General features: G+C 47.4%; 1 protein-coding gene across 4 annotated transcripts; it reads right to left on the bottom strand.

The window, feature by feature from the left end:
- Positions 1–1580: 1580 nt before the first annotated feature.
- On the bottom strand, positions 1581–20953 carry CBX7 (chromobox 7). 4 transcript variants are annotated; one of them, XR_012835389.1, is made up of 8 exons: positions 20596–20951; positions 19120–19163; positions 14470–14535; positions 13879–13945; positions 12930–13269; positions 10751–10885; positions 10166–10285; positions 1581–1780 (listed from the first exon to the last, which is right to left on the bottom strand). XR_012835389.1 is itself a non-coding variant. In XM_075752378.1 (7 exons), exons 1-7 carry the CDS (start codon positions 20662–20664, stop codon positions 10251–10253), a joined length of 753 nt encoding a protein of 250 aa, XP_075608493.1. In that variant the 5' UTR covers positions 20665–20953; the 3' UTR covers positions 3823–10250. The 4 variants fall into 4 exon arrangements, 3 of the variants coding, with proteins under 3 accessions (XP_075608493.1, XP_075608479.1, XP_075608499.1); XM_075752378.1 differs by lacking the exon at positions 1581–1780 and having other exon boundaries at positions 3823–10285; positions 10751–10882; positions 20596–20953; XM_075752364.1 differs by lacking the exon at positions 1581–1780 and having other exon boundaries at positions 3823–10285.
- Positions 20954–24971: the final 4018 nt, after the last annotated feature.

Genomic DNA, 24971 nt, shown 5'->3' with positions numbered 1-24971 from the left:
TCTGGAAGAAGGGGAAGCTATGATGAGGGCCATAGGCAATGGCCATCCTGCTTTTGCTGCTCCTTCTCAATCCACCACGACCTCACCAGCTACCTTGCAGAGCATTGCCACCCCTCTGCTAGCTGTTCAGCCGGCCTGGTGGGGAGCACTCACAGCTAACCCTTTCTGTATTTGCTGTTTACCTCCCCTTTCCACCTCTGGCTCAGAAATTCCACGCAGAATGAGGATATTCTGGAAATGGCTACATTTATCAGTACCAGCAGGGATGGATTTCCCAAAATCAAGGCAGGCTGGTAGAACTAGCTGTTTCCTCACTGCCTGGGATTCAGGCAGTATCTGTTATAGTGTTTTGTTCCTTCTCACTTTAGCAGCTAAGGGGGGTGGATGGAGAACGTGCCAAATGCTGACAGAAGAGACGGCAAACGGACAGTGACATGGACCCCGGTTCAGGAGATGCACCCAAGTCAGAGAACAAGGTGTTTCTGAGGTCAGGGACTGGACCACAGTGTACTTCACTGCTGGTAATTCTGCATTTAGGTCGTATTGCTCCTTTTGAGAATAGGCTGTAAGAGGCTCTTTCTCAGGTATTTACCATCACAGGCCAACCGAGAACAAAACCCCAGACAGATCTCGCTCAAGACTCTCACCTAGAATGGAACAAGTCCTTCTGGACCACCCCCTTTCTCTAGACACCACTTTTTTTTTAATCTCAATTCTTTAAATGCTTGAAGGTGACTTCAAAAGAACAAGTTGATCACACCCCTTGCATTTTGCTTTTCACTTTTTTAACTGCTTTTAACTTTGCACATTGTGTTCATTAACACCGCTCACATTTAAATTGGCATATTTGTCACTGTTCACTTTGTTTAAACAACTGCTTTTACACTTGTGGCTGACTGTCAAATAATTGAACTTCCAACCACCGATACCTTCCACTCAGCGCTCCTAAATCAAACGGGGGAAGAGACCTCACACAGCTATACGCGTGTGCAGCGGCTGTGACTGATGGCCTCGTCCCCAAACAAACGTACAGGTCACGAGCATCACACCTCACCACCTCGGGGCAGGAGCACAAGGCACCCCCGATCCATGAACCCAGAAGGGGCAGCAGCATTTCAGAGAGCTCCATGTGCCCTTTCCTGTGATTTTCTCCTTCCAGCTGTCAGCAGGACCTTCTCTCAGCCACAGCAACTGCTCGAATCACTGCGAGCAGCCCTTGTACAGGTATTGCCCAACCCTGGGCTCTTTCATCTAACTTTTACTCTCACCAAGCAAAATAGCAGCAGAATATCCAGCTGTTCAGAGTATTGTTGGGTATTTCCTTTGTTTCATTCACATTTCCAGTAAAACACTTTAAAAACGCAACAACCTGGGAAGATGGCCCTCCCAGAACAGCTATTGTTCACTACGGACACTGAAATAAAATACTTTTTTGGCGCCTTGCTGCCCGCAAAACCTTGTTGTCATAGGCTACAACATAGCGCTTCATGCTAGCACTGAGAAGCCTGGGGGAAGCAATAAGCTTTGGGGGAGCAACAAGACCTTTCTCATCAGAATCACCAGCAAGGGGGAAGAGCAGCAGGTGCAAGGACTTTTTTTTTTTAAATGGCACTTGATAATGGGAAACTCACCTGCTCAAAGCTGGTAGCTGCTTCCAGGCTCATTTTTTGTGGACCCGTGACCTGGCAGAAGTAGCAGCGTTTATCTCCGTTAGAACGACTCCAAGGGTTGATCAACTGACTCCACTGCTGTTTGCTCCAGGGAGGTCACTGTCAGACTTCTGTAAAGAAACAGTCATTCCCTCGCCTACACCGGGCAGCTCCGCGCATCCCAGCCCCTCAAGCAAACGCTGTGTCGGTTTTTCAGCAAACCCTTGGCGCTACGGTCACCCATGTCAACACACAGTGAGATTTCCCAGCTGTAACTCTGAAACACGCAAGAGCAAAGGCTGACCACGTACCCCCCCATGCAGCAGTTATGGGTGGCTCAGCGTGGCCCAAGCAGCGGCCACAACAACCACCCCTCCAGCCCACTGACTTTCTGATGTAGCGAAGAGAGAAGGCCCATGGGGGTTCATGCGGTGCCCACATCACTGAGGGCAGTACAATACCCCTGGAGCCTGCCTATAAGTTCCCAAAGCAGGCCCAACTGCCCAGGCTGCCCCAACTGGATTGGGGTGACTACACAAGCCCCCCAGGTTTCTAGCATCCTTGCTTCAAAAAAACAGTCGCTCAGTGAGCAAAACACTGGGAAGAGAAGGACCAAGAGCAGGGAAGACAAGTGGCACTGAACAGAGAGGAGGTGGCTGCCTGTTTCCTGGCAGCACTCGCCATCACAGGGGCCACACGCGCTGCACTTCACTCCGTGGTTCTCAGAGAACCCCGAGCTACTCAGACCACGTGGCTTCCCCTTTCGGGTGCTGCCTACCATAGCAGAGGCCCAGGGGCACGTCCTGAGGCACAGCTGACTGCCCTTGTTCTAAGGCATCCTATCAGGAGAGCTGCGCAAGGCAAGCCAGCTGCACTGTACGGATCAGAGGGGCAGCGCAGCAACAGATTATTTAAAAAAAAAAAAAAAAGTAGTACTGTCCAGATTAACCTTTAATCCAACCAACACATGCATGCAAAAGGACAAGCCGTTATGAGTTTCCTAGTGCCAGCCAGCCTCTGCGGCATTGGCAGGGGTAGGAAGAAAATCTCCAGAGCAGGCTTTCCCATAACTGCACTGCAGTTTCTTACAACTTCATCTGACTCGCTAGCTGCTGCCAGAAAGTAAGAGGCTGGCTGGAGTCCTGCCCCGATGCCATCACTCAGATCCAGTCTCCCTGGCTCAGGGCAAGCACGCTGGCTGTGCTTTGGTAACGCAGGCAAGACCTAACCATGCTGCCTTGAGCCATGACTGACTCAGGAAACGCACCCCATCCCCCTCCGCTTTTGCTCTGCATGCTTTTGTGATTGACGTCATAGCTGCGTTCAGATGCAGGGCTCACCCCCACGTTACATCTAGAGACATCTCAGCCAGCCACATTCGCTTGCTGAGGTACCTCAATTAATGGCTAGCCTCCCCCTCCACAGAGGATGGAGCAGCACACACCTTGAGGGAGCAAGTCAGAAACCAAAGCGGACTAAATGACACCGTGAGACTCTCTCCACGGAGTAGCCGCAGTCCCAGGATTCAGGCTCCTCAGCTGACTCCTCCCGAGTTACTTGCAGTGAACTGGGAGCCAAATGCCACTCAGGAACTGCTGGGCTCCTGAGGAGCTCCTTGAAAGCCCTGCAGGCCAACACGCCGGAGGCTTTGGTTTGGAAGAGAGTGAGCTTCCCCGCTGGCAACCAGCGTGGAGTGTGTTTGGCAGCCCAGGCCTTGCCTCGGATTTTCTCCGTTCCCGCAAGAGACCAAGGATATGCGACACACCAGCACTCTCCTCCGGCTGGTGCCGGCAGAGCTGTCCTTGCACTGGGGCACTGTGCAAGGACGTCAAGAACTCCCCAAACCGAGAGCAGCAGTCACCCTGCATTCTCCTCTTCAAATTCTAATCCATCAAAGACCAACCGTCCCAGGTCTAACTTACCCAGTGGGTTAAAAATTAATAAAAACCTAACCTCCTTGAATCAAAGTAATAAGTAATGTCAGAAACAGCCTTTTGCAGGCTCCATTCTTTATCGATCTCTCTTTACCGATCTTTCTCACGCACGCATGCATTTTCCATTCTTTTTCCAGCCACACTGCATGTTTATAGCAACAGAAGTGACTGGCAGAAAATAATTCAGCCATAGAATTAAAACAAGGGGAGGTAAATGACCACACAAACAAACCATTAGGTAAATGTCAGTTCTCATATTTAATATTTTAATAATTTTGTTTGCAACATTTACCACATAAATCATCTAAATAAATAGATGCTGTACAGTCTCTTATCCATATCAGTACAAAAATAAAACCACACTTTGTGTCAAATTATACTTGAGCCTGCCCTCCCTTTGCTATTACAATCTCCTTTTACAGCACATACTCGCTCAGAAAAGGCATTATACTCTGATTGGTTTGTTTGGAATTGGTTTACTCCCTATTTCCCCCCCTCCCCAAATACATTCAATTAGTCTGTACAAAAGCTAGAAGCTCATTCTGTGCAAAAGGAAGCTTTCTGTGTGCAAAGACTCAGATACTCTAGCGTGCTGACAGGAACAACAGCAACAACTGAAGAGACAAAAAATCATCGGGGACCCTCCCTTCTAACCGACCCCATCCATCTCCTCCCCCCAACAGAAAGGAAGCATACCAAATTAGATGAGTCAGTGTGCAAAAGAGTCCAAACGATGTGCGTGTGCTGAGGGAAAAGGTTGGTGCTGAAAATCCAGCCAGAGAACTGGGGTTCCCCCAGCTGTAGAGCTGGCTCAGTGAGGAAAAAAAGATTCTCTCATCTTAGCCTGCTCAAAAGGTTCTTGAGATACACAGAACAAAAGCTTCATCTAAACGATTTTAGTTCTTTTGTTGCCATTCTGTTGGAGATGAGGCGAGGAAACAGCCTCTGGAAAAATTCAGCAGCTACTCAAGACAGCTCCTGGTTCACCCTCCCTTCCTCTCCCCACTCCCTGCAGAAGGACAGATATCTCCCTGTTCCTCAACTAAGCTAATAAGGTGCAATTTTTCAGACAGGAAACTCTCTAAAGATGTCTCCAGAGCTGGAAGAAGTGGTCCTAATTCCAGACTAGGACCACTCAAACAAACTCAACTTCATTTTTCCCTTTCCTCAGACAAAGGAGGTGGGGAAGGAGGAGGCCAACCTGCACCCTGAAGGCAAGCGAGGGACTCTGCACGTCTCCTCTCCTCCCTTGGGGAGCCCTCCTTTACTTGGCACAGTGGAGCACACTCCCCCTCCAGCCATGGGAGGGAGGCAAAGGGCTGGGTGGCAGCTCTGGAAAAATGATAAGGAGCAGCCAGTGGCCCCAAACAGATACATCTTCTTGCTTTTCAAATGCCACTTTTAGACAGACGATAAGGAGTACTTAGCACTCCTAGTGCTTTGCATTTCCAAAGTGCTTCAAAACATACTTCAGATTTAAAAGAAAAAAAAAAAGCTGCTTAACATTTTGATAGATTTGCAAAAAGCTTCTTTGTGCTGACACTACATTTTTTGCTTTAATAATAATAATAATTATAATGAGGGCTTTCCACCTCCTCCAAAATCCCCCTCCCAGTCAAAACTCTGCTACCCCAGTAAGGAGACAAACTGTGATAGAGGTTCAGAACAGTCTTATGAGCTCTCCCCTTCAACGTCCAACTGGCGCTCTCACATGTCACCCACGTCGCATTTCAGACAAGAACCCCTAACATCTTTGCAGAGCAGCCCACAGCAGATGGAAACAACCTCAGCAGCAAAGCTTCTACCCATCCCAACTTGGTAGCAATCCATCTCCCCCCATCAACCATTACATGCTCCCATTGAGCTCTGCCCCTCTCTACAACTCCCAGTTAACTGGGGATCATCCCCCACCCGCTCCCTGCTGAGCCATGGTACTTTAAGAAATTCAGAGTGGAAGGGAAAGAGAGCTGGAAGAGAAAAAGGGGTCATCGCCCCAGGAAGTGCTTGTTACAGCAAAGGATTCAAAGGGTCTGAATTCAATTTTAAGTGATTGCTTCTCTCTCCTTCCAATTGTCCTGGGGCAGTTTTTTAGGCCTTCCCATCTTAACCAGCTGCTTGTGGGGGGGGATCCAGGTGGTTCGACACCCAGAAGTTTCACGCTTTCTCTGCAAGGACACTAAGGTCAGCAGGCAGAAGACAACATGGTCTCTCGATCATAAGCTATTGTCTCAAAACAAATTTACCATGTCCTTGAGGACAACTCTTCTGAAGACAAGCACGGCAAAAGCGGCATATTCCCTTTACCTGTACCTTTACATTCCCATGTAGAATGTAAGCTGTTAATATACACATCTCCCTTGCTTTCCGAAATGGTAAAAAACAGATACACAAACACAGCGCTGACCATCTCCACTCCACCGGGCCCACTCAGAACTTGGAGGGGCATCCACCTGCTGATGCAAAGGATGAGTTTCACCACAAGCCCTCTGCACTTCTAACATGCCTTCTCTTTCAACTGCCAGCTCACCCAAAGGCTGCCCTCAACACCCTAGCAAGAGCAACCCTGAGACAACTCCTTCCCTGACAAGCAGCTGCTCCTACTATTTTCCTAGAAAGGCCCACTGCCCTCTTCTTCCTAGGCAGCAGGTAAGCAAGGGAGGAACAGAAGACGGGTAGATGCCAATTAGCCTTAAAAAAAAGGAGGTTCTTGCACTTTCCCTACTTCAGAAAGCAAAAACTTACAGCTTGAGAGGAGAGGAAGGGGTGGAGAGGTGGTAGATTTAGCTTTGCTCAAATACATGGATGTGGCTGACAGCCTTGCTGCTGTCTTCCGCACCCCAGCCTCTGTTGTGGCTACCACCGAGGGTCTTGCATGAGCTACCCTATTTTTTGACCTGTGCGAGGCCTCCCTTTTCTATTCCAGTGAAACCATCGAACAGCACTAGCTGGCGTACAGCAGGAAACAGTACTGGGGCCAAGGGCCCCCTGTGAGGTGAACAAACAATTTTATACATTCAGTCACAAAACACCAGAAGAACAATTCTGGACAGTTTCACAACACTAACAACAAAAAACGCCATTCATTTCTCAATAAGCTTCTTTCTGTCTGAGGCTCCAACTTAAGCAAGGGTCAATTCACTAACAAATTTGGGCTTATTTTGGCAAGTGGAACTGCTTTTTGGGTGTTCTCTCAATAATATCCTGGTCTTGCTTGCAAAAGAAAAAAACCCAACTACCTCGATCTGACTTCACAAGCAGAAGGGGCCCCAAGCAAATGCAAGACAATAAGGAGCATGCAGGAGCTACGAGGCTTCTTAATGCCACTATTTATGTGTTAAAACTTACTGTTCCAAGGCATCACTTATATATCAGAGCAACAGCATCTAGTTTACAACCATCTGGGAACAGAGGCAGTCTTTTTTTTTTTTTTTCCCTGTTTTTTTTCCTTTTTTGTTTTTTTAAACAGTGTTAACAATAAAGGTTTTCCAATCTCACGAAACCCCTAAGTTCTGTCATATCATATACAGTGAGTTCACTGTGAGAAGATCGATGAAATAAAAACTTCCGTCCCCCAAACATGGCTGGTAAATTCTCACATGGAAACATTTCTAAGAATGACTATTAGAACAGTTGTTCTTCGAGAAGTTTGTTTCTTGCATACAGTTCAGTAATTTCCACTGGCTGAAGTTTGTTTTTCTTGTTTACAGCCATGGAGCCAAAGGAGGTATGGGAGAGTTAGCCCATTTCTATTCTCGGCTTGTGCTTCAAATAGAATTATTAAACTCAGCTTCAGCTGGATACTATTCTGGCTCTTCTAATCAAACGGAATGCTTAACGAAGCTCTGAGCACAGCATCTGATTTTCATGATACGTTAGCCCAAGAGGTCCCAATTCAATTTTCAGATTTTGGGTTGAACTGGCAGATGGACAGTACTGGGGAGAAGAGACAAGTAAACCCAGACAACCTCTCTTGCCATCACAAGTAAAACCCCAATACATATCTACACCTGCAGAAGTGGAATAAAGCTAATTTTAAAGTCGCTGAAGGCCAGCTCTGCCAAGGAAGTTTATGATACGTCACCAGACAATATGGAACAGAGCCACATTTTAAAAAGACCAAGAGAAAAATTTTCTCAAAAAGATCTTTAAGATAAGGAAGAATTCATGAATGTCAAAAAAAAGTCCACCCCAACACAGTAACTGCTTAGTTTCCTACCACAAACTCCTCCTCACACACACAAACCAAACCCACGCATATGCAACTGTCTTAACCTGATAAGGGTTAACTCCTCATTGACCTGCAGACAAAGCAGCACGGTAGCCAGGTACTTTGTTAAACACTTCGAGAAGTGAGATGATTAGTCACCAGCAGAACACAAGCTAGCCTGATCCCAAAAATGATTAAGATACAAAGCTGTGGGTGGATCCTCTCTGAAAGACCACCACAGGTCTTTGGAAACTCCACTGCATAGAGGAAGAAAAGATGTTTAAAGACAAATGCCAAAACAAAACATTGAGAAGTCTCAGCTGATGAGTGGACAGAAAAGCAGAGGACGGAAATCCAGTTTATTAGGACAAGCTCTTTCCTGCCACAGGATTGGTATTGCTTCCGATGTCAGCCAAAGCCAAGAACCTTAGTAAAGAGGAACCTTTTTGTGTGTATTTGTACACTGAGATGAAGACAGGACAAAGGCGGCAGTAGCTGCATTAGAATAAAGAAGCTAGATCCAATAAATGCCATGAAGATTTAGCAGGATGAGCTGGAGTTCAAGACTTTTTTTTAAAAAATAAACTAAAATATGCGTCTGCAGCCATAACTACCTGACCTGCTAAAACCCTCAAGATTGGGCTCGGCCATGTGGTGTGTCCACTGGTCACAACAAAAAGAGAGATGCAGGTATTCAGCACATTTGGCAGGTGTTGGGAAGAGCGGGTGTGTGTGGGGGGGTGACAACGACAACACTGCCTGACCCCACATCCTTCAAAAGAGGGTGCAACTCCAGGTACAGAAGCCTTGCTGTGTACACCCACGTTCAACAAACATCCTGAGCCTGTACGCTTACCTCATGAATTTGCCCTTGCTAGCTACTGCAGACTTCTTTCCCACTCACTCTTCCTCCCACCACATAATCCCCACCCCAGCTTCCACTTCTCACCTTCTCAGATTTCTCCATAACAAAACTCCCATGTCACTTCTTTGGGAGACAAAAGGTTAGTTCAGAAATTCAAGATCTTCCCAGTGGTCCTGAAACTGCTGTGACAGTGGAAGACAGGCCTGCTCAAACAACTCTGAGATGGAAGGGGAAATTGTAAGTGTACACCGAGCTGCCATATCCTGTCTGAGGTAAAACCTGCTTTGAATAAAAACCATAGGGGCAGTCCAAGCATTTTGCAAAAAGTAGATGTTTGGAGGACCAGAAGCCCCAGAGCCACCAAATTCTGCAGGCCAGCAGCCAGGCCCTTCAGAGGAACACATTGAGGATTTCCACAGGTGTCTTTACCTCAGAAGGCTCGTAGCTTCATTTAGAATAAATACAGCAGATAAGAGATGCTTCAGGTAGAGTGGGGAGAGGAAAGAAAGGATTTAAGGACAGTAATCATGATGGTAGCCAATGTTACCCTGCAGCACTCTGTCCTGAAGTTCCCACCTTAGACTCTAGCTTACTTTTCTTGCTTTCCATAGGAAAAGGTCTATATTTAAAATTTTAAGTTATTTAAACAAAATTTGCTGTTAAAAATGGAAGAGAACATGCATGTGCAAGAACAGATCCTATGCTAAACTACCAACTCAAAATACAGCAATTCTTCAAAAAACTCAAAGTGTCACAGGCAGTCCAGCATGAGGCATTTTTAAGTGCAAGATCAGGCAGGGTCTATTGAAATGCAGACCACTTTCCTTGGCAAAGATTTTTAAGCCTTCCACGGGGAAGTTCCCATCAGTAAAGTAGTACAGGATCACAGATACTGTGAGGAGACTGGAGTCACAGAAGAATATTAGTCAGGCAGTACAATCCAAGAATTCTCATTGCTAAGAACTAAGACATTTTTTCCCCTCCTCAAACCTAATACATGCCTTCCCCACATGTTGTTTACCTTGGATTTTTCAATGGGATCCAAGAACAGAACTTGCTGCTAATCAAGATCCGTTTCTAGCTCAGTTCTGTTCAATTCCTGTGTCCTGGGCCTGTAACAGTATCTTGGATATCTTTGCAGTGCCAGGCAATGCTTCGGTTGTCCTATTACCCCCTCCTCCCAGGGCAGAGGAGTCAGTTTTCAACAAACTTATTACCACAGATTCAGGGCAGCATTTGTTATTAATACTGAATTTGGCAAAGGCTAAGAACACCCCACTTTCCGTAACGCATTCCTCACACAGCAGAGACGAGCCTGAAAATCCCATTTAGCATATACAGAATGGTATGTCTCGACTGCGCTGGGTTTCTGAGCTCTTAATGAGGCCAAATTGAATTTATGTCGCCAATCTAGATTTCAGAGACGCATTTCAGTCTTTCTGCATGATCAACAATCAAAGGGAGAAACCTCTGTTGTCTATACGGACCCGTGCTGCAAAGACTGACTTACCACAGACAGGCAAATATGGTTCTGAAGTCCTGACAGCAGGCCACAGGGAAAACAGCACTGGAGATAAAGTCTTAACAGGCTGGAGTTATCTACACAGGTAGGATCCATCGCCTCTCACTGCTGCAGGAAGAGAGGGAGGAGGAAGGTGGGAAGAGCAATGCACAGAGAAGTATCTTTATCCAAGGGATATCAATTGCAGAACAAGGCGGCAGGCTAGAGATCCAGCTCTCTTTCCACCTCCACATGCCCTCTCCCCACAAATGCAGCTGCCGCCACTTAACAGGATAAAAGGCAAATTGTTCAGCTTGCTGCTTTTGCATCTAGGAGTGGAGTCTTTGCCAGGGAAAGGGCTGTCAGTTTTCCAGATGGACAAAGCAATGACAAACACACGCCCCCTATGCTGCCCTTTTTTGCATATCTGAAAGGGGAAAAAGAAGGAAAAAAAAAAGTCTCTGTAAACATTTTAAGAGGAGACATTTTGGATTTTTTTGTGTTTTCTTAAGGGGTAAAATAATCCTTCCCTAGCCCCACCCTAAAAGCACTGGTTTTGGGGAGTATTGAAAACAGAGATTCAGAACTGCGCACTCCGGTCTCGGAAGAAGCCCTCAGCCACTTGTGCTTCTCTGAAAGTGACGGTAATGGAGTTTGCCGTGATGTCTGTCACTGTCACTTCGCTGGGGGGCACAGTGGGAATCCAAGGGAGACTGCCATCCACATCTGCTGCAGAAGGAGAGGCAGATAAGAGCACGTTAGTGAGAGAGAGAGAGAGGGTGAGGGAGAAGGAAGTAGGAAGAAGACAGGGCAGGGAAGGATACAAAAGGGGCCTCCTTTCTGACAAAGGATGGGTAAAATCAGCCTGTACCAAGTCTGCACCTACAAGGCAAGAAAGAGCATGGGCAAGCCCTCCCCTCAGAGGCTAAGGGAAAAGGGAAGATCACTGCAGGATATAATGGGAAAAGGACAGAGTAGCAAAGGTGTCCAGGCACACACCAGCATCAAAGTGGCCTACACAGAGGTCAAAAGACCCCGTAACACCATCCAGCTCATCTAACCATCCACAGTTCCCTGATACCTCTCACCCCATCTCAGCCCCTAATTTGGCTCTGTGTCAGCAAAGCACACTCATGCAGGTGTAAGCTCACCAGCTTATAAATGCCCCACCCTGCTGAAAAGTCAAAAATCACACACTCTTACACATGCTCTTCAGATACTCCTATGGGAGTCAAAGGGATCCAAAATGGAGGGTCTGGTGCTTGGCTGTGATTCTCTCAAAAAATCCATCAATACTGCTTCATGGAGAGGCTGTTCTCCCCGATAGCTCCACACAATAAACCCAAGCATCCCTGCACTTTCTCACTGTAAGAATAATTATCAGTCCCTCTGCTACCCAAAGCCCCACTTCCCCCCAGCCCCCCAGAGACAGCCACAAAAACACACAGAGAGAGGAAGGAAAACGTACCCTTTCCCTGTCACTATACACCTTGTTGTCCCAACCTGGGCAAGGAACAAGGGCCCGTTAAGAGTGTATTTCCTGGCCTGTGTCTCAAATACTTGGGGTGCCTACTTTCACCTCAGAAAGAGTCCAATCCCCTCTAACAACAACTGGAATTCCATGCAGGTTGCGTGTCCGGGGAGAACAAAAACAGTTTCACATTTCTGTAGTGCCATTCACTCTTCTGATCTCCAAGTGCTTTAGAGCCCAGAGCTTCTAGGGGAAGACCCACACACATATGCCCATTGCCAGGATGCAACGCTGGGTTCCTCTCTGCTACCCCCACTGCTGCCTCCCTGGATTTTGGGCACTGTTCGAGTCCCCCTCAGAAAGTTGGGGGGGGGGGGGGAGATGATAGTGTTGATTCCCAGAACACAGCCCCCTCCCAAAAATCCTGCCTAATCCAGGCTGGCTAACAGCTACTCCTAGCAAGGAGTAACAGGATTCCCTTAGCTACTACAAGCAGCACAAGACCCGGTTTTCCACTCCTCAGGAAAGCTACGCCTTCAGAAGCTCTAATAATGCAGGGATAGAGTTTCCCTGGTAACTCAGAGCAACACACACATCCCACAGCCCTCCTGCACAAGATGCTGGTATCCCACCCCAAAATGCCAAGTGTGCTTGGACATCTCCCGTGCCTACACTCATGCTGCCTACTCAGTGTGATCAGGCAGGAGTTACCGTCCTCACTTCATCTCTCTCATCTCCCTCTCACATAGCTCTATAGCAAGAGGCTTTAGAGGACGTGGGGTGTGGAGAGGAAAGGGAAGGAGGGGGCAGAGGAATGCACTATGGGTTCCTAGCAGCATTCCTGTAGGCTCCTCAGAGCAGAGAGGAGTGCCAGTGTCCAAGTTTGTCCACTGCCAGCCAAGCTCCTTTTGGCAGAGCAGCAGGCTGAACACGTGTGGATATGTGGACAGAGGCAGAGTTCATCACTATCACACCTGCCTGTCACCTCTGCTGGGAGGAAACTGGAAGAGGGGAGTAATACTGCAAGAGATTGCAGTATCTTCCACATGTTTTCTAATACTTGGAGAGGTGTCACTGATAAAGACTGCAGAGGCAACAGCACCAAAAGAGCAGATTAATCTGCACTATTTGTCCAAACACGATAGGAATGTGCAGACAAGAGGGCCACAACGTAAGCCAGCGAGAGCTGCTCTGAGGACCTGACCTAAACCACAATCCCACGATGAGGCAAGCAAGGAGCAAGCATGCAGAGCATCCTTCACATGCCCCAGAACTTCACAGCCAAGGGGGGTCTGGCCTTACCTTCTTTGCTGGTGTGCTGCATGGCCTCCCAGTCCTCAGGGCCCTGCCTGGCCTCTAGGCCCACTGCATCATTCAGGAAGAATTCATGCCTGCAGTTTCGGCTCTCCAGGCTCGTCATGCGGGGGAACTTCTTCCTTGACAGTCGCAGGTACTTCTGGTTTTTGCGTTGCTTCCGGAGAGAGAATGGTAGGACTGCTCCCCCAGTCTTCTCTGAGAACTCTGCCTGCCCTGTCTTGGCCCCTGGCAGGCTGCTGTCTCCTCCTCCAAATCTCCGTGCAAGAGAGAAACACAGCTTCTCATTTCCCTTATGGGCACTCCTCAAGTCCATGCCATACAGCCGCTGCCAAGACATCAACGCAGCAAAGGTCAGAGTGGCAATCTGATAATGTAGTCAGGGCTCCCACCTAGGAGCCAGGAAACTATTCTTTGTTCAGTCCCTGAACATCTAGATGAGCTAGGATAAGTTGTGCTGCTTCTACAACACTGTTTCTCTCACCTCTTCAACTGCCATCTAAGCTCTTCCTAATACGTGCTTCCTAGGATTGGCTGCTTTGCTTGGCAACAGTCAAAGCGTGCTGGAACTCCGCTTCCAACCAGTGGCTACCTTTAACATGATGGAAAGTCCAAGCCCAACATGAAATTAAAAGAGCACGCAAACCAGGTAACCTGCAACCACCCAAGCCCAAAGTTTATAAAATCCTAGTTCAGAGAGCAAGAGCTGATGTTTGTTTGGTTCTTTTGTTTTGCTTTTTTTAAAAAACAAGTTAGCTGGTTCTTCAGCTAATAGGTTAAAGCTATCTGCCTACCCACTGATTTCATGTTGTTGTGTTAGCTTGTTACCTTCAATTTGGTCCACGCAACAGCAAATGGACAGTTTCCACCTCCCTGTGAGCAGAAGGGAAGCACAGCAGCTAACAAGATAGAAATACACAGAAGAGCAAGAGGCTACCTGCAGTAGGAGGCGCTTTGGTTTGGGGCCTCTTTTCCTGTACCCCGATGCACGGTCTCTCTCTTCCCTGTGAAAGAGGAAGACAAATCAAACCGAGTACTAAATACCACAGCACAAAACCCAGTTGGGACTTCTACCTTTTGCAGCACAGCTCCCTTAATTCCTTCATTAAAACCCAATGGTGACCAGTGTGGGCTTGGAAAACATCCCAGAATTGCTTCTTGTAGGAGTGAAAGCCTTGCAATAAGGAAATTTCTCTGACTCAGCTGATCAAAGATGGGTTAGAGAAACTTATCACCTCACATCACTCCAGTCCAGCCCTGGACCTGATTAAAACCTAAGACTGATTGCTCTTTGGCTCAGTGCTACTTGTTCTTGGCCTCATTTCCTGAACAGTGCAAATCAAAGCTGCTTTAACCCTGTCTTGTCGACTTCAGCCAACACCAGAGTACAGAGATCAACCAGGATTCATTGCTATACATCTCATCTTTGATTGAAGTAGGGACAACAGGGGCACTTTATGCACACTATGAAATAAAGACACTATTTCCTTTTCCTGCATCCAGGGAGAGAAAGAACATGCACCCTTACTTTTCTTCATAAGCCACTACCAGGCGAGGGTCCAAGATATGATCCTCTGGCTCCCACGTGCTGTATCTGAAGGAAAACACAAGCAATATAAAGTAAACAATACTTTAATGAAATATTCTCTCTGCGGGCCTGCTACCAGTGTGCTGCGGCCCTGGATACTGTCTTCACAAGGGTCGGTGGGGCCTGCCACAACATTGCGAGAGCTCTGAGGAATCCCAGCCATTCCTTCCCCACTTCCCACAGACACCACCTCCCCTTCCCAAAACAGGCAGGGCCAAGCATCAAGCAGCTTTTGTAGGAGAACAAGGAAGACTTTCCTCCCCAGGGCCCCCTCCACACTGTTTGCAAAGCCTGTGCAGACACTTGCAAACTGATTTTAAGTCAACGCCTAAACAGGTCTCATCTGCAGCACTCCCTCAAATCCAACAAAACCCACAAAGAATGAGATGCGATCTGATACAGCTTTCTGAAAAATAGGTCTCTCTTAATTTAGAGTGCTTAAAGAGTAAGTACGCTTTCTCACCTGCATTATTAATTACCTCTAATCACTGGAGCTGAAAGTATTCATTTAAGAAGAGTTTAATTTTTCTCCACTGATGCCATTCAACTAAACATGTTTAGACCTGGGCCCTGAGGCAAGTTGATGGCGACTTTCCAATTATTCCTCTTCCTCGACTCCCCCTGCAGGTTATTTCTATCTAGCAGAGGTCATCACTATTTCTGTACCTGCACAGGAGGAACCCATTGGAATTGCGGTCAGGGCTACCAAAACTACTCAAAATAAGCTTGATGCTCTGAAAGTAGCCTGTGAACAGTGTCACTCACTGCCCCATTTCCCTCCTCAATTGCCAGGCAGCTGTGACAGGAGTCAGATGCTCAGGAAAGGACTGAACCCACGCAGCAGGGGGTTCCCAAAAGGCACACCTGCCCTTAATACCAGGGAGAAGCAGCCAAAAATTCCCATTGTGGAAGGTGAAAGGATCACAAGGTGGTCCTCATGGCATTTTTGTTTCTAAGGGGCCATGTTTGCCCAGAAAAAGTGAGTGGCATATCTCTACCATACAAACTCAAAGGCAAGAAAGCAAGTCTGAAACCTCAAGTGCCTCAGAACATGAATTTTTCTGGAATGTGAGGTCCAGGGCCTGGAGACAGAGCCCCTCCCAGCCCCTGGCGAGGAGGGCCAGAGAGGAGCCACATGCAGGTGGGCAAGGGTGCATTTCTATTGGTGTCTTTAAACAGGGGGAAAGCATTTTAGGATGTTTACATTTCTGGATAAAGCACAGGCTGCTCATGAGGGTACACAATACATGCATATATATGGACACAGGGGAGGTGGTTTGGGCATGCTTTTCCATTTAATCTCTCCATTAGACAGAAGAAAGGTACTGAAATGTAGGAGCATGCCTGGAGAATGGTTCCAGAAATGAAAGTACAATTATTTTACAAAAGGGAAAAACAAAAATATGAAGTTCAGATATCCCATGGTGCAGTGTACATCAGAGAGTTAAGAACAGACATGTCTTCATAACCAGCTGATCCCTCCCTCCCTCCTTTGCTGAAGCCTCCCGCAGCAACCTGACTGTGAGCTGTCAAAGCCAAGATGCTGTTTCAACAGAAGAAGGTTTCCTCCCAGCTTCAGGGATTCTGGCACTCATTCTACAAATTTAAGAAAAATAACAACACAAGGGGGAAAAAAAGACATTGGATTGCTTTTCATGGGCTGGAGAAGAAAGGGGATTTGCTTTAAAAAAAAACACACAAAAACTGGTGGGTGTTGCCTTTTTCTCTGAAGCTCAGTTTCTGGCTTCACTGCAGTGGCAAAACACTGCATATAAAAAACCCCCATGGTTCAGTTTGCCACGCGCGCGCGCACACACACACACATATACACAGAGCTATGTATACGGGTACACACCGCCCAGGCTGCAGCAGAACTGCAGAGAGCAGGCACTCTGGAAAACATAGATCATATGATCTTCCTTCCCCCTCCTTCTACTCCTCCTCTTCCCCCTCCCCTCTTAACTGCAACACAAGTTGTAAACAAGCTTGTAGCTAGAATCAGATTGTAACTCCTCCATTCCTTGGCTCCAGCAGTACAATCCAGAAATCTGAGGCGCAGGGCATTAACAAGAATATTTTATTAAAAAGAAAAAAAAAAGTGAAATATCAATTACATGGGAAAGCAGCAAATTACTAACCTATCCTTATTCCTATCCATGAAGCCTCCAATGGGGATCATGGGATAACTGGTACCGAGATTACAAAGAGCAATGCAACAAGGTTCGGGAGAGGAATGAAGACAAATACGACATGGGACGAGGAAACGGAATATGTTGGAAGCAAACAGCTTGTGGTGCTGCATGCCATTACAGGCATGTATGTGTATGTTTAAAACAAGGAACAGAAACTGCTAGCAGGATGAAAGTGACTTCAATGCTCAAAGCATCTTGGTTTTAAGCAACTCAAACCACTGAGTGAACAGTTAAAGGCGGGGGGGGGGGGGAGGCAGGGAGAAAAAAAATCAGTGCTCTTCAGATTTAGAGTTTGTGGGAAGAGGGAAGGTGTTTGGACATGTCACAGCATCAAAAGAAGGGAACCTTGACATCCTCTTGCTCTCTGGGCAGAAGACTCTGCTTTCAATTTCCAAAAGAGGGTTCTTGGCTCCTGCAGGGTTCCAAGGTACAGGGCAAGGAAAGGCAGCAGTAAGAATAAGGGCTACTCTGTCCAAGGAAACATTATGCCATGCCTCAGCCCACCTTCTTGGCAAGTGACTTTACAAGAGAAGGACCTCAATGCATTTTTTGAAAGGAGAACGGGATAAACATCAGTATTCTGGCCAAAAGGAGATGGTGCCTCACAGCCTACAAACATGTTTCCCAGTCTCTACCAGAAATTAAATTAGGCTTGGCTACTTAAGAGGCTGAACCGGTCCAAGAACTGATCCACACTACATTGCAACTGGTGCTCAACAAGTGCACAAGGTGACACTTTGACAGCAGTACTTACAGTCAAGAACAAAGTTACCCTCTCCCCCCACCACCACCAAGAGAGGAGAAGCTGCTTATATTCACACATGCCCTATAAGCACAAGGATTAGGCATGCAGGAACACATTTCAACTTCTTGGATGCCAGGTACAATCTGTCAGGACCACATCCTAGTGGGCCCTCACTTTCCAACTGCAAGGATGAACCAGTAAACGCAGCCCCCTTTGCTTAGCAACACGCAGTGCCGCTGCACATGTAATGCAGTTGTACCCACGCACATTGTGTATGTACACACACACAGTTACAAACAGAAAAGCAAAGACAGGGCCCCATATGGGTTGGCCAGGAGGCTGTTCTGTTAGACTGCTAGCTAACATAGTAATATTCTTCAGTTACCTAATCCTTTTAATCTCAAAGCATTTTACAGACTGCTTAGGCACAGAGCAATTACTCCTCTTCAGAGGCAGCTGCATTTTAATAAGAGAAGTATCTGTAAACAGTGCACAGCGATGCTGCGATTTTTTTTTTTTTTTTTTTTTTTTTGCAATGTAACAACCAAAGGAAAAGCAGACAAGGCACTCAAAATAACAGAAGGTTTTGAACAAGGAAACATAGGCATGGCGGTAATTTTCAAGGGACAAAGATCACCTGCATTTGGCTACAATCAATACATCTGTAACACTGCTCCTTTCCGTTTGTGAATTGCAGAGGGGAAGCAGTAGGACAAGAAGACAAGACCATCAACTTGTTTTCTACTTTAAAAGACTGCATATAGCCCTAAAAATAACGTGGGGTCCTCTTGGTGCTGACTCAGAAAAGCAGGCGCCATTCCAAGTTCAGAATCACAGAATGGTTTGGGTTGGGAGGGACCTTAAAGATCACCTAGTCCCAACCCCCCTGCCACGGGCAGGGACACCCTCCACTAGACCAGGTTGCCCCAAGCCCCATCCAACCTGGCCTTGAACACTTCCAGGGAGGGGGCATCCACAACCTCTCTGGGCAACCTGTTCCAGTGCCTCACCACCCTCACAGTGAAGAGTCTCTTCCTAATATCTAATTTAAAACTACCCTCTTTCAGTTGAAAGCCATTACCCCTTTTTCTATCACTTGCCCTTGTAACAGTCTTGCCCTTGTAAACAGTCCCTCTCCAGCTTTTCTGTAGGCCCCTTCAGGTACTGGAAGGCTGCAGTAAGGTCTCCTCGGAGCCTCCTCTTTTCCAGGCTGAGCAACCCCAACTCTCTCAGCCTGTCCTCATAGGAGAGGTGCTCCAGCCCTCTGATCAGCTTCGTGGCCCTCCTCTGGACTCACTCCAACGGGTCCATGTTTTTCTTGTACTGGAGACCCCAGAGCTGGGTACAACCGATAAGAATCAAGGTTCTGTGTTGAACTCATAATGAATTTAAAAACTTTTGTATCTAGAAAGCATCTCAATGGACTATTTCAGTGATGGCCAAAACCAGTCAGAATAGACTGGCACACGGTTTGTATCCCTCACCTGCCATTTCAGAAATACAGAGTTTTGGTTTGTGGCTCTTTGTTTTTGTTTATTGTTGTTGGAAGGAGGCACAAAAGGTTACTCGTTCAGACTCAGTTGCAGAGATACAGTGTAAGCCATTACCAAATACTAAAGAAAAAGAGTAAAAGACAAGTAAAATACAACTTACTTTGGGGGCCATCCTTTCCACTTCACCAGGTATTCTACTTTACCCTAAGGGCAGAAAAAGGAAGAAGAAAACTGGTGAATTCTGCAACCAAATAAGGGCTACAGGAAGAGATGTAACCAATCAACAGGACTAAACTCTGCAACTGAAAAGCTCATTTCCCATCACTTTATTTTCAAAACAAAGCCACTTCCTCATTCAACTACACTCACTATACCTTTTCCCCCAGAAAATGGGCACGCAGGGGTATTTAAGCGTGCTTGAACTACCATCAGCTTGGGATCATACCTTTGCAGAAGCCTAGCAGGTAGAACGCCAAAAGCCAACCAGAAAGCAAGACTGCATCCATTCCTGCATTTACAGGCAAGCCTACAAGAAGTCAGCATGCATAAACGCAAGAGGGAGATGTACACCAGGAGCAAGTGTCAGAGGAATTTTTTTTAAAGCAGAGAGAAGAAATACAATATTTCAGAACCTATGAAGCATCTCTTTGGCATGTTCCCTTCCAGTTGCTACACGCTTTACTCAAACACTCCTCCATCCATCACAGTCACTCAACCTTTTGACCCAAGCAAACAGCGGTTCACAGCTGAAGTTCAGAGTTATGCATTTATTTGTTCACTCTAAGTACCAGATTTAAAAAGCAAGAAAAGCAAAAAAAGGTGTAGTGCTTGGAAACCACATTCAAGGGCTCCATGAGCAATGCATACAACTATTAAAATCTTTAATATTATACTGAGGGGCTCGTCAAGCAGTTCCCAAAGCATAGCAGAGGCCTTCGTGCATGCAGGATGACCACCCCTTGAAGTGCCACTATTGCAGCTGCAGACACCTTTACACAACAGCACAGCAAGCAAAGCGCTCAGGTACTCGAGCCAGACACCCAGGTTCGTTTTCCTCACAGGGGGCTCATCAGCTTCCCACTGTTTGAAAACACTGCCCTATAAGGAACTTTCTACCGGAGAGTGTCTACACTGCGTGATTACACGTTAATCCTCGTAACAGCCTGTGGGGACGGAGAGCATTTTCACAGCTGGGGAAACTGAGTCACTAAGCTGGCCGCCAGACCCTTCCAAACCCGGGTTGCTGTCACCAGCACTGATTGTGCAGAAACTGAACACCCCCCGCCCCCGCCTCAGCAATGACACCTCCCCCCCCCGCCCCAGGCTGCCCCAGAACCACACCCACGGAGACACCCCCCCCCAACCACCCACCCACCCCACGAGCAACTCCCGCCAACACGCGCGTCCCTCGCCCGCCGGCCCCAGGCAGGTGCTGATGCCGCCCCCGCCCCGCCGGCAGCGCGAGGACACCCGTCACTCCGCGCGGGGGGAGAAGGCACGGCGGCCACGCGCGCGCGCCCACCACGCCCCCCCCCCTTCCCTCCGCGCTTGTGCGAGGCAGGAGGGGCGGGGGGTGTCCCGGTGCGGCCCCCCCCCCCCCACTCCGCCCGGTGGGGCCCGCCCTGCCGCAGCCCACCTTCCGCACGCGTTTCTTGCGGATGCTCTCCACCGCGAACACCTGCTCCCCGATGGCCGACAGCTCCATGCAGCGGGCGGGACAGTCGGCGCGGCCCGGCGACCGGGGAAGCCGGCTGTTGCAAAGCGGAGGGCGGGAAGGCGGGGGGGGGGGCGGGGGGCTGCCTGCCTCCCTCGGTGGCGACGGTGGCGGTAGCGGTGGGGAGGCTGGCCCGGCGGCGGCCGTTGCCCGCTGGCGGCCGTTACCCGCCGCTCCCCCTCACACGCCCCCTCGCGCGCGGCCGCGCCCCCTCCCCTCCCCCCGCCCCGCTTTAGAACCTGCGCAACGTTTTCCCCGGCGCGCGCGCGAGGGCGGGGTGGTGGTGGGGGAAGGCGGGGCGCGGCTTGGGCGGGAACTGCCTGAGGGGCCGCTGCCGCCTCCCCGCCTCAGCCCCCGCTTCCCGCCGCCGCTCAGCCTCACCCCGCGGCCGGCACTCGGCCTCCCCTCCCCTCTCCGGGAGCCAGGGTCCCGCTGGCACCCCGTTTTCCTCACGGAAAAGGCCGTCGGTTTCCAACACCCCGGCGGTTGCGGGGTGGGGCGCCATGAGGGAGCTCTGCCGCCGCCGGCACGGTCTCTAGCCGCCGCAAAGCAGTAGTATTTACGAGTGTTTTGCACAGGAATGGCCCACAGCGATCGCGTGTCATCGGCCGCGGGTGGGAAACTAGCAGGTGCCCAAGCGTTGGGGCAGGAGAGGCAGGCGGCACGGACCGGTGCAGAAGAAATTCCGTGTGGCTTGTCTGTCCAGGCACCCGCTTCAAGTGCCGCCTCATGAACTGCTGAGGGGTTTTATGGATGTAGCACACACGTAATTATTTGACATCTTGAAACAAGCAGAACCTAAGGCCACCTCTTCAAGGTGGCCAATGCTTGCTTGGGTAAGGCAGGAGAAAATAGGAACATTGTGAGCAGGCATTCAGCATGGAAGTGTCCAGGCTCCTTTGCGCACCGATCCTGTATGCAGAAATGTGCTTTTGCTTCCTGACCACTGCATTAAACAAATTTTTTTTTTTTTTTTAAGTCTCTTAAGGCATTTTTTCATCAGAGCATTTCTACACATGTAGCTACCTTTCCTCCCACAACTGTGCTCAATTGCTCCTCCACTGTGATTGCATGTCGCTGGATGCTGTTTTTATGCAAAGTCTGAAATGGGATGAACCTTACTGTACAAATGGCAAATACTATACAAAAAGGAAGTGTACAGTGAGAGTAAGTTAATATATATATATATTAGTAATTTAGTTTGAAAGTGTTAATTTTCACACAACATACCCAATCCATATGTGTGGATGCCGTAACTGGCAGGGTGCTTGTTCTTGCCACAGCCATTTAAAAACTCAAAGTTCACTGTTGAGAATTGTGATCGTTGAGCTAACCATTAAATAGACCTAGCAGTTTATAATGTAGTTTTGGTTCTGTAACAGCATAGCTGTTGAATATTCAAGGTTTTGGTACTGTATTGCAAAATAATAATAATCTAAAAGGCTTTGATCTTCATTTTAATCCTTCCTTTCTCGTATTATGCTTCTATGTTTTAGAGGGAATAGAGAAAAATATTTAAGATAAAATTTACTTTGTATCTCAAAATTAAGAACTTCAGCAAAACTAGAGACAAAGAAGATCGGAACATTCCTCTGAATTGCTACAACCTGTTTTTAATCCCTTTCCTTGCACTTGAATCCAATTACTGTGGTGCTGAACTGGGAAATGGAAGAAACTGTGCTCCAATGACCACCTTAGGATAAAAGGACAGAAATAAATCCCACAGTCACAAAAAACTTGTAGACAAATCCATTGTTGATAAACTGTTGCACTTCTTAGTAGAGGATATTTACAACTTGTTATTTAATGTGTCTTTTTAAGGTCAAGGATTTTTTTTTTTTTCAAAATTAAAGAAACTTTATTAATGAAAAAAACCCAAATCAACCTGCATTTTGATCGCAAGCTGTAATACTCTTCTTATAAATAGACAAGAACCCACATGCTCGATATCATCAGTATAATTTCTGCACAATTATTCCCTTCTTTCTTTCTGCTTTTCCCTTTTCTCACACCAGCAATTGACCCAAGTGAAGTTTAAGCAATATTTACGTCAGTTATGTCGCAGCTTTTGAAAAAGCATGGCACTCCTTTGCCTGGAAGGATGAGTGATGAAATCTGTCCACAACATGACATCGACATGCAGCAAAGTTCCAGGCAAATCCCACGACATAACAGAATAATTTCCTTGTTTGCTGGGGGGTTTTTCCATGCAAGTCCTCCTTCCTTCACGGGGGTTTTATTCTGCTACAATGACAACGCTCCTCTGGTTCTGCAATACCAGAACACACTGCTTGTGGCTCATTTTACTTTTCAGATCTCACGATAGTCTGGTCAGGTTTTTTTACAGAGGGTTTGTTTGTTTGTTTGAGTTTGGGGGGGTGGGGGGGTGGTTTGCAACATTTTGGACAAAAATGTTGCTTTTTGAAGCTGTTACACCACAGTTACTTTTCATCCTAGGAATGGTTATAATGTAATTTGAGTAGGGTTTGTTGGGGTTTTTTTTTGCATTGCCAACCAGAAACTGAAGAGCAAGAACGTCTCTCTCTCTCACCCCATCCCGAGTTCTGAATTACTGTTAAGTGAATGCTATTAAGCCATTTATAGGGACTAGAAATAATTAAGACAAACAATTTAAGCGATCAAGTTTTTCAGATCTTACAGCCTGTTTTAGCAGTACTTTAAAAGCCATTCTGTGATAAAAACCCCTTTTCTAAAGTATATCAAGAGCTAGATTACAGCAATCTTTATTGTTCTTGTTACGACTGATTGTACAGTCACACTAATATACAGCAGTGAACTCAATGTGCAGAAAACCAAAGTAAATATTGAATCTTCCTTAGTACAAATTCAGAGACCCAGATCCAGGAGCCTTTAATCAAAATTCCAATTAACTTCAAAGAGTTTTACTTGAGTAAAAATTGCAAGCAGAATCTACTACAGAAAAATTACCATTTTAATTGCTACTAGCCTGATTAAGCGATTCAGCTTCCAGTTGATATAAGCACTTACATGAACACTAAAAATGTATTAATGGTCATTTATATTCTACCAAGCTTAATCCTGCCAAAGCTTTTTGGTTTGGTTTTTGTTTTTCTTTTTCTTTTTTTTTTTTTTTTCAGAAGACTGCAGCAAAGATCAGCACAGCTTCAAAACAACCCAGCACATCCCTGAAGAAATGCTGCTTGATGAAGCTTCAAGAAACGACCTTGGGGCAGAAGCAAGCCTTGGCAGCCTACGAGCACGGTGGTGCCACAACTCCGTTATGTCACAGGAGCTAGCAGCCATGAAGAACAGTACTGCCGATGCCATTTGCTATGTATCACTGGCTCGATGGGTGAACCTGCCGCTCTGCGGTGCTGTATGTTTAATTATCAGTAGATGGCACTCATCATGCTGCTCTGTGGGCAGGTCCATTTTATACACAGATCATGGTTTCGGCATGCAGCCTCATCACAGCAGTACAGGACAGTGAGTGGGCATGGTCAATGCTGCCCTGGCCCAGGAGAGCACCCTCTCAGACCCCTGAGCTGGCTGGAAGCACAGCAAGGTATAGGCATCAGTGCAGTTAAGCCCAAAGGCACCAGAAAAACAACCCTGTTGGTATGCCCATATCAATTAGTACTTTTAATTGTAGTTTCTTAAAACACACGGAAAGAATGCAGCTGCCCCCTGCTGCCGGTTGGCAGCTCCTCGGCTTACTCCGGAGCCCTTGCGACAGCAGCCAGCGAAGGATGTGTTTAAAGCTATGCTTCTGCCGTGCATTCTTCACCTGGCTGTGATCTGCCCCCCGCACAGGGATTTCCCGACAGTGGATGGGCAGTGAGCCACGGCCCCCAATGCGAAGTAGTGCTCTGCCTCTGGGGGTTACACAACACGCATAAGGAAAACAAACATGGAAGTCCCCTTGCCTTGGCCAAAGGGGCTAGTCCTAGAGGGTGGAGGAAAGATCATCTGGCCCAAGCTCCCCCTGGGAGCTCTAGTTGGGGTCTGCCATGAAGAAAAATACCTTCTGTGGGTTCAATGCAATTTGACTTCTATCTTTAACCGCTTTTTTCCCAGCATGGGTTTTTATGACAGTCTTCTACTTCAGCCTTTCATCCTCTTTAGATCAGAGCACCCAGAATTTCTCTTTCATTGTGGCCATGACTTGGGCACAGATCTGAGGCACCTGGAATACCATCTAAATGGGATGCTAAGTGCTGAATCCCAGCCTGTGATCCTCTAAACACCGCACAGCTGGCACTTGTCCCTTAGTGTCACCTCAACTTGGCGGGCAGCTTGGTTTTCCTCTGCACCTT

The sequence above is a fragment of the Balearica regulorum genome, chromosome 1 (genome assembly GCF_011004875.1).
Source record: "Balearica regulorum gibbericeps isolate bBalReg1 chromosome 1, bBalReg1.pri, whole genome shotgun sequence".
NCBI lineage: Eukaryota > Metazoa > Chordata > Aves > Gruiformes > Gruidae > Balearica > Balearica regulorum.
Note: the sequence above shows the minus strand (reverse complement) of the source record. Positions and strands in the feature narration are given on the sequence as shown.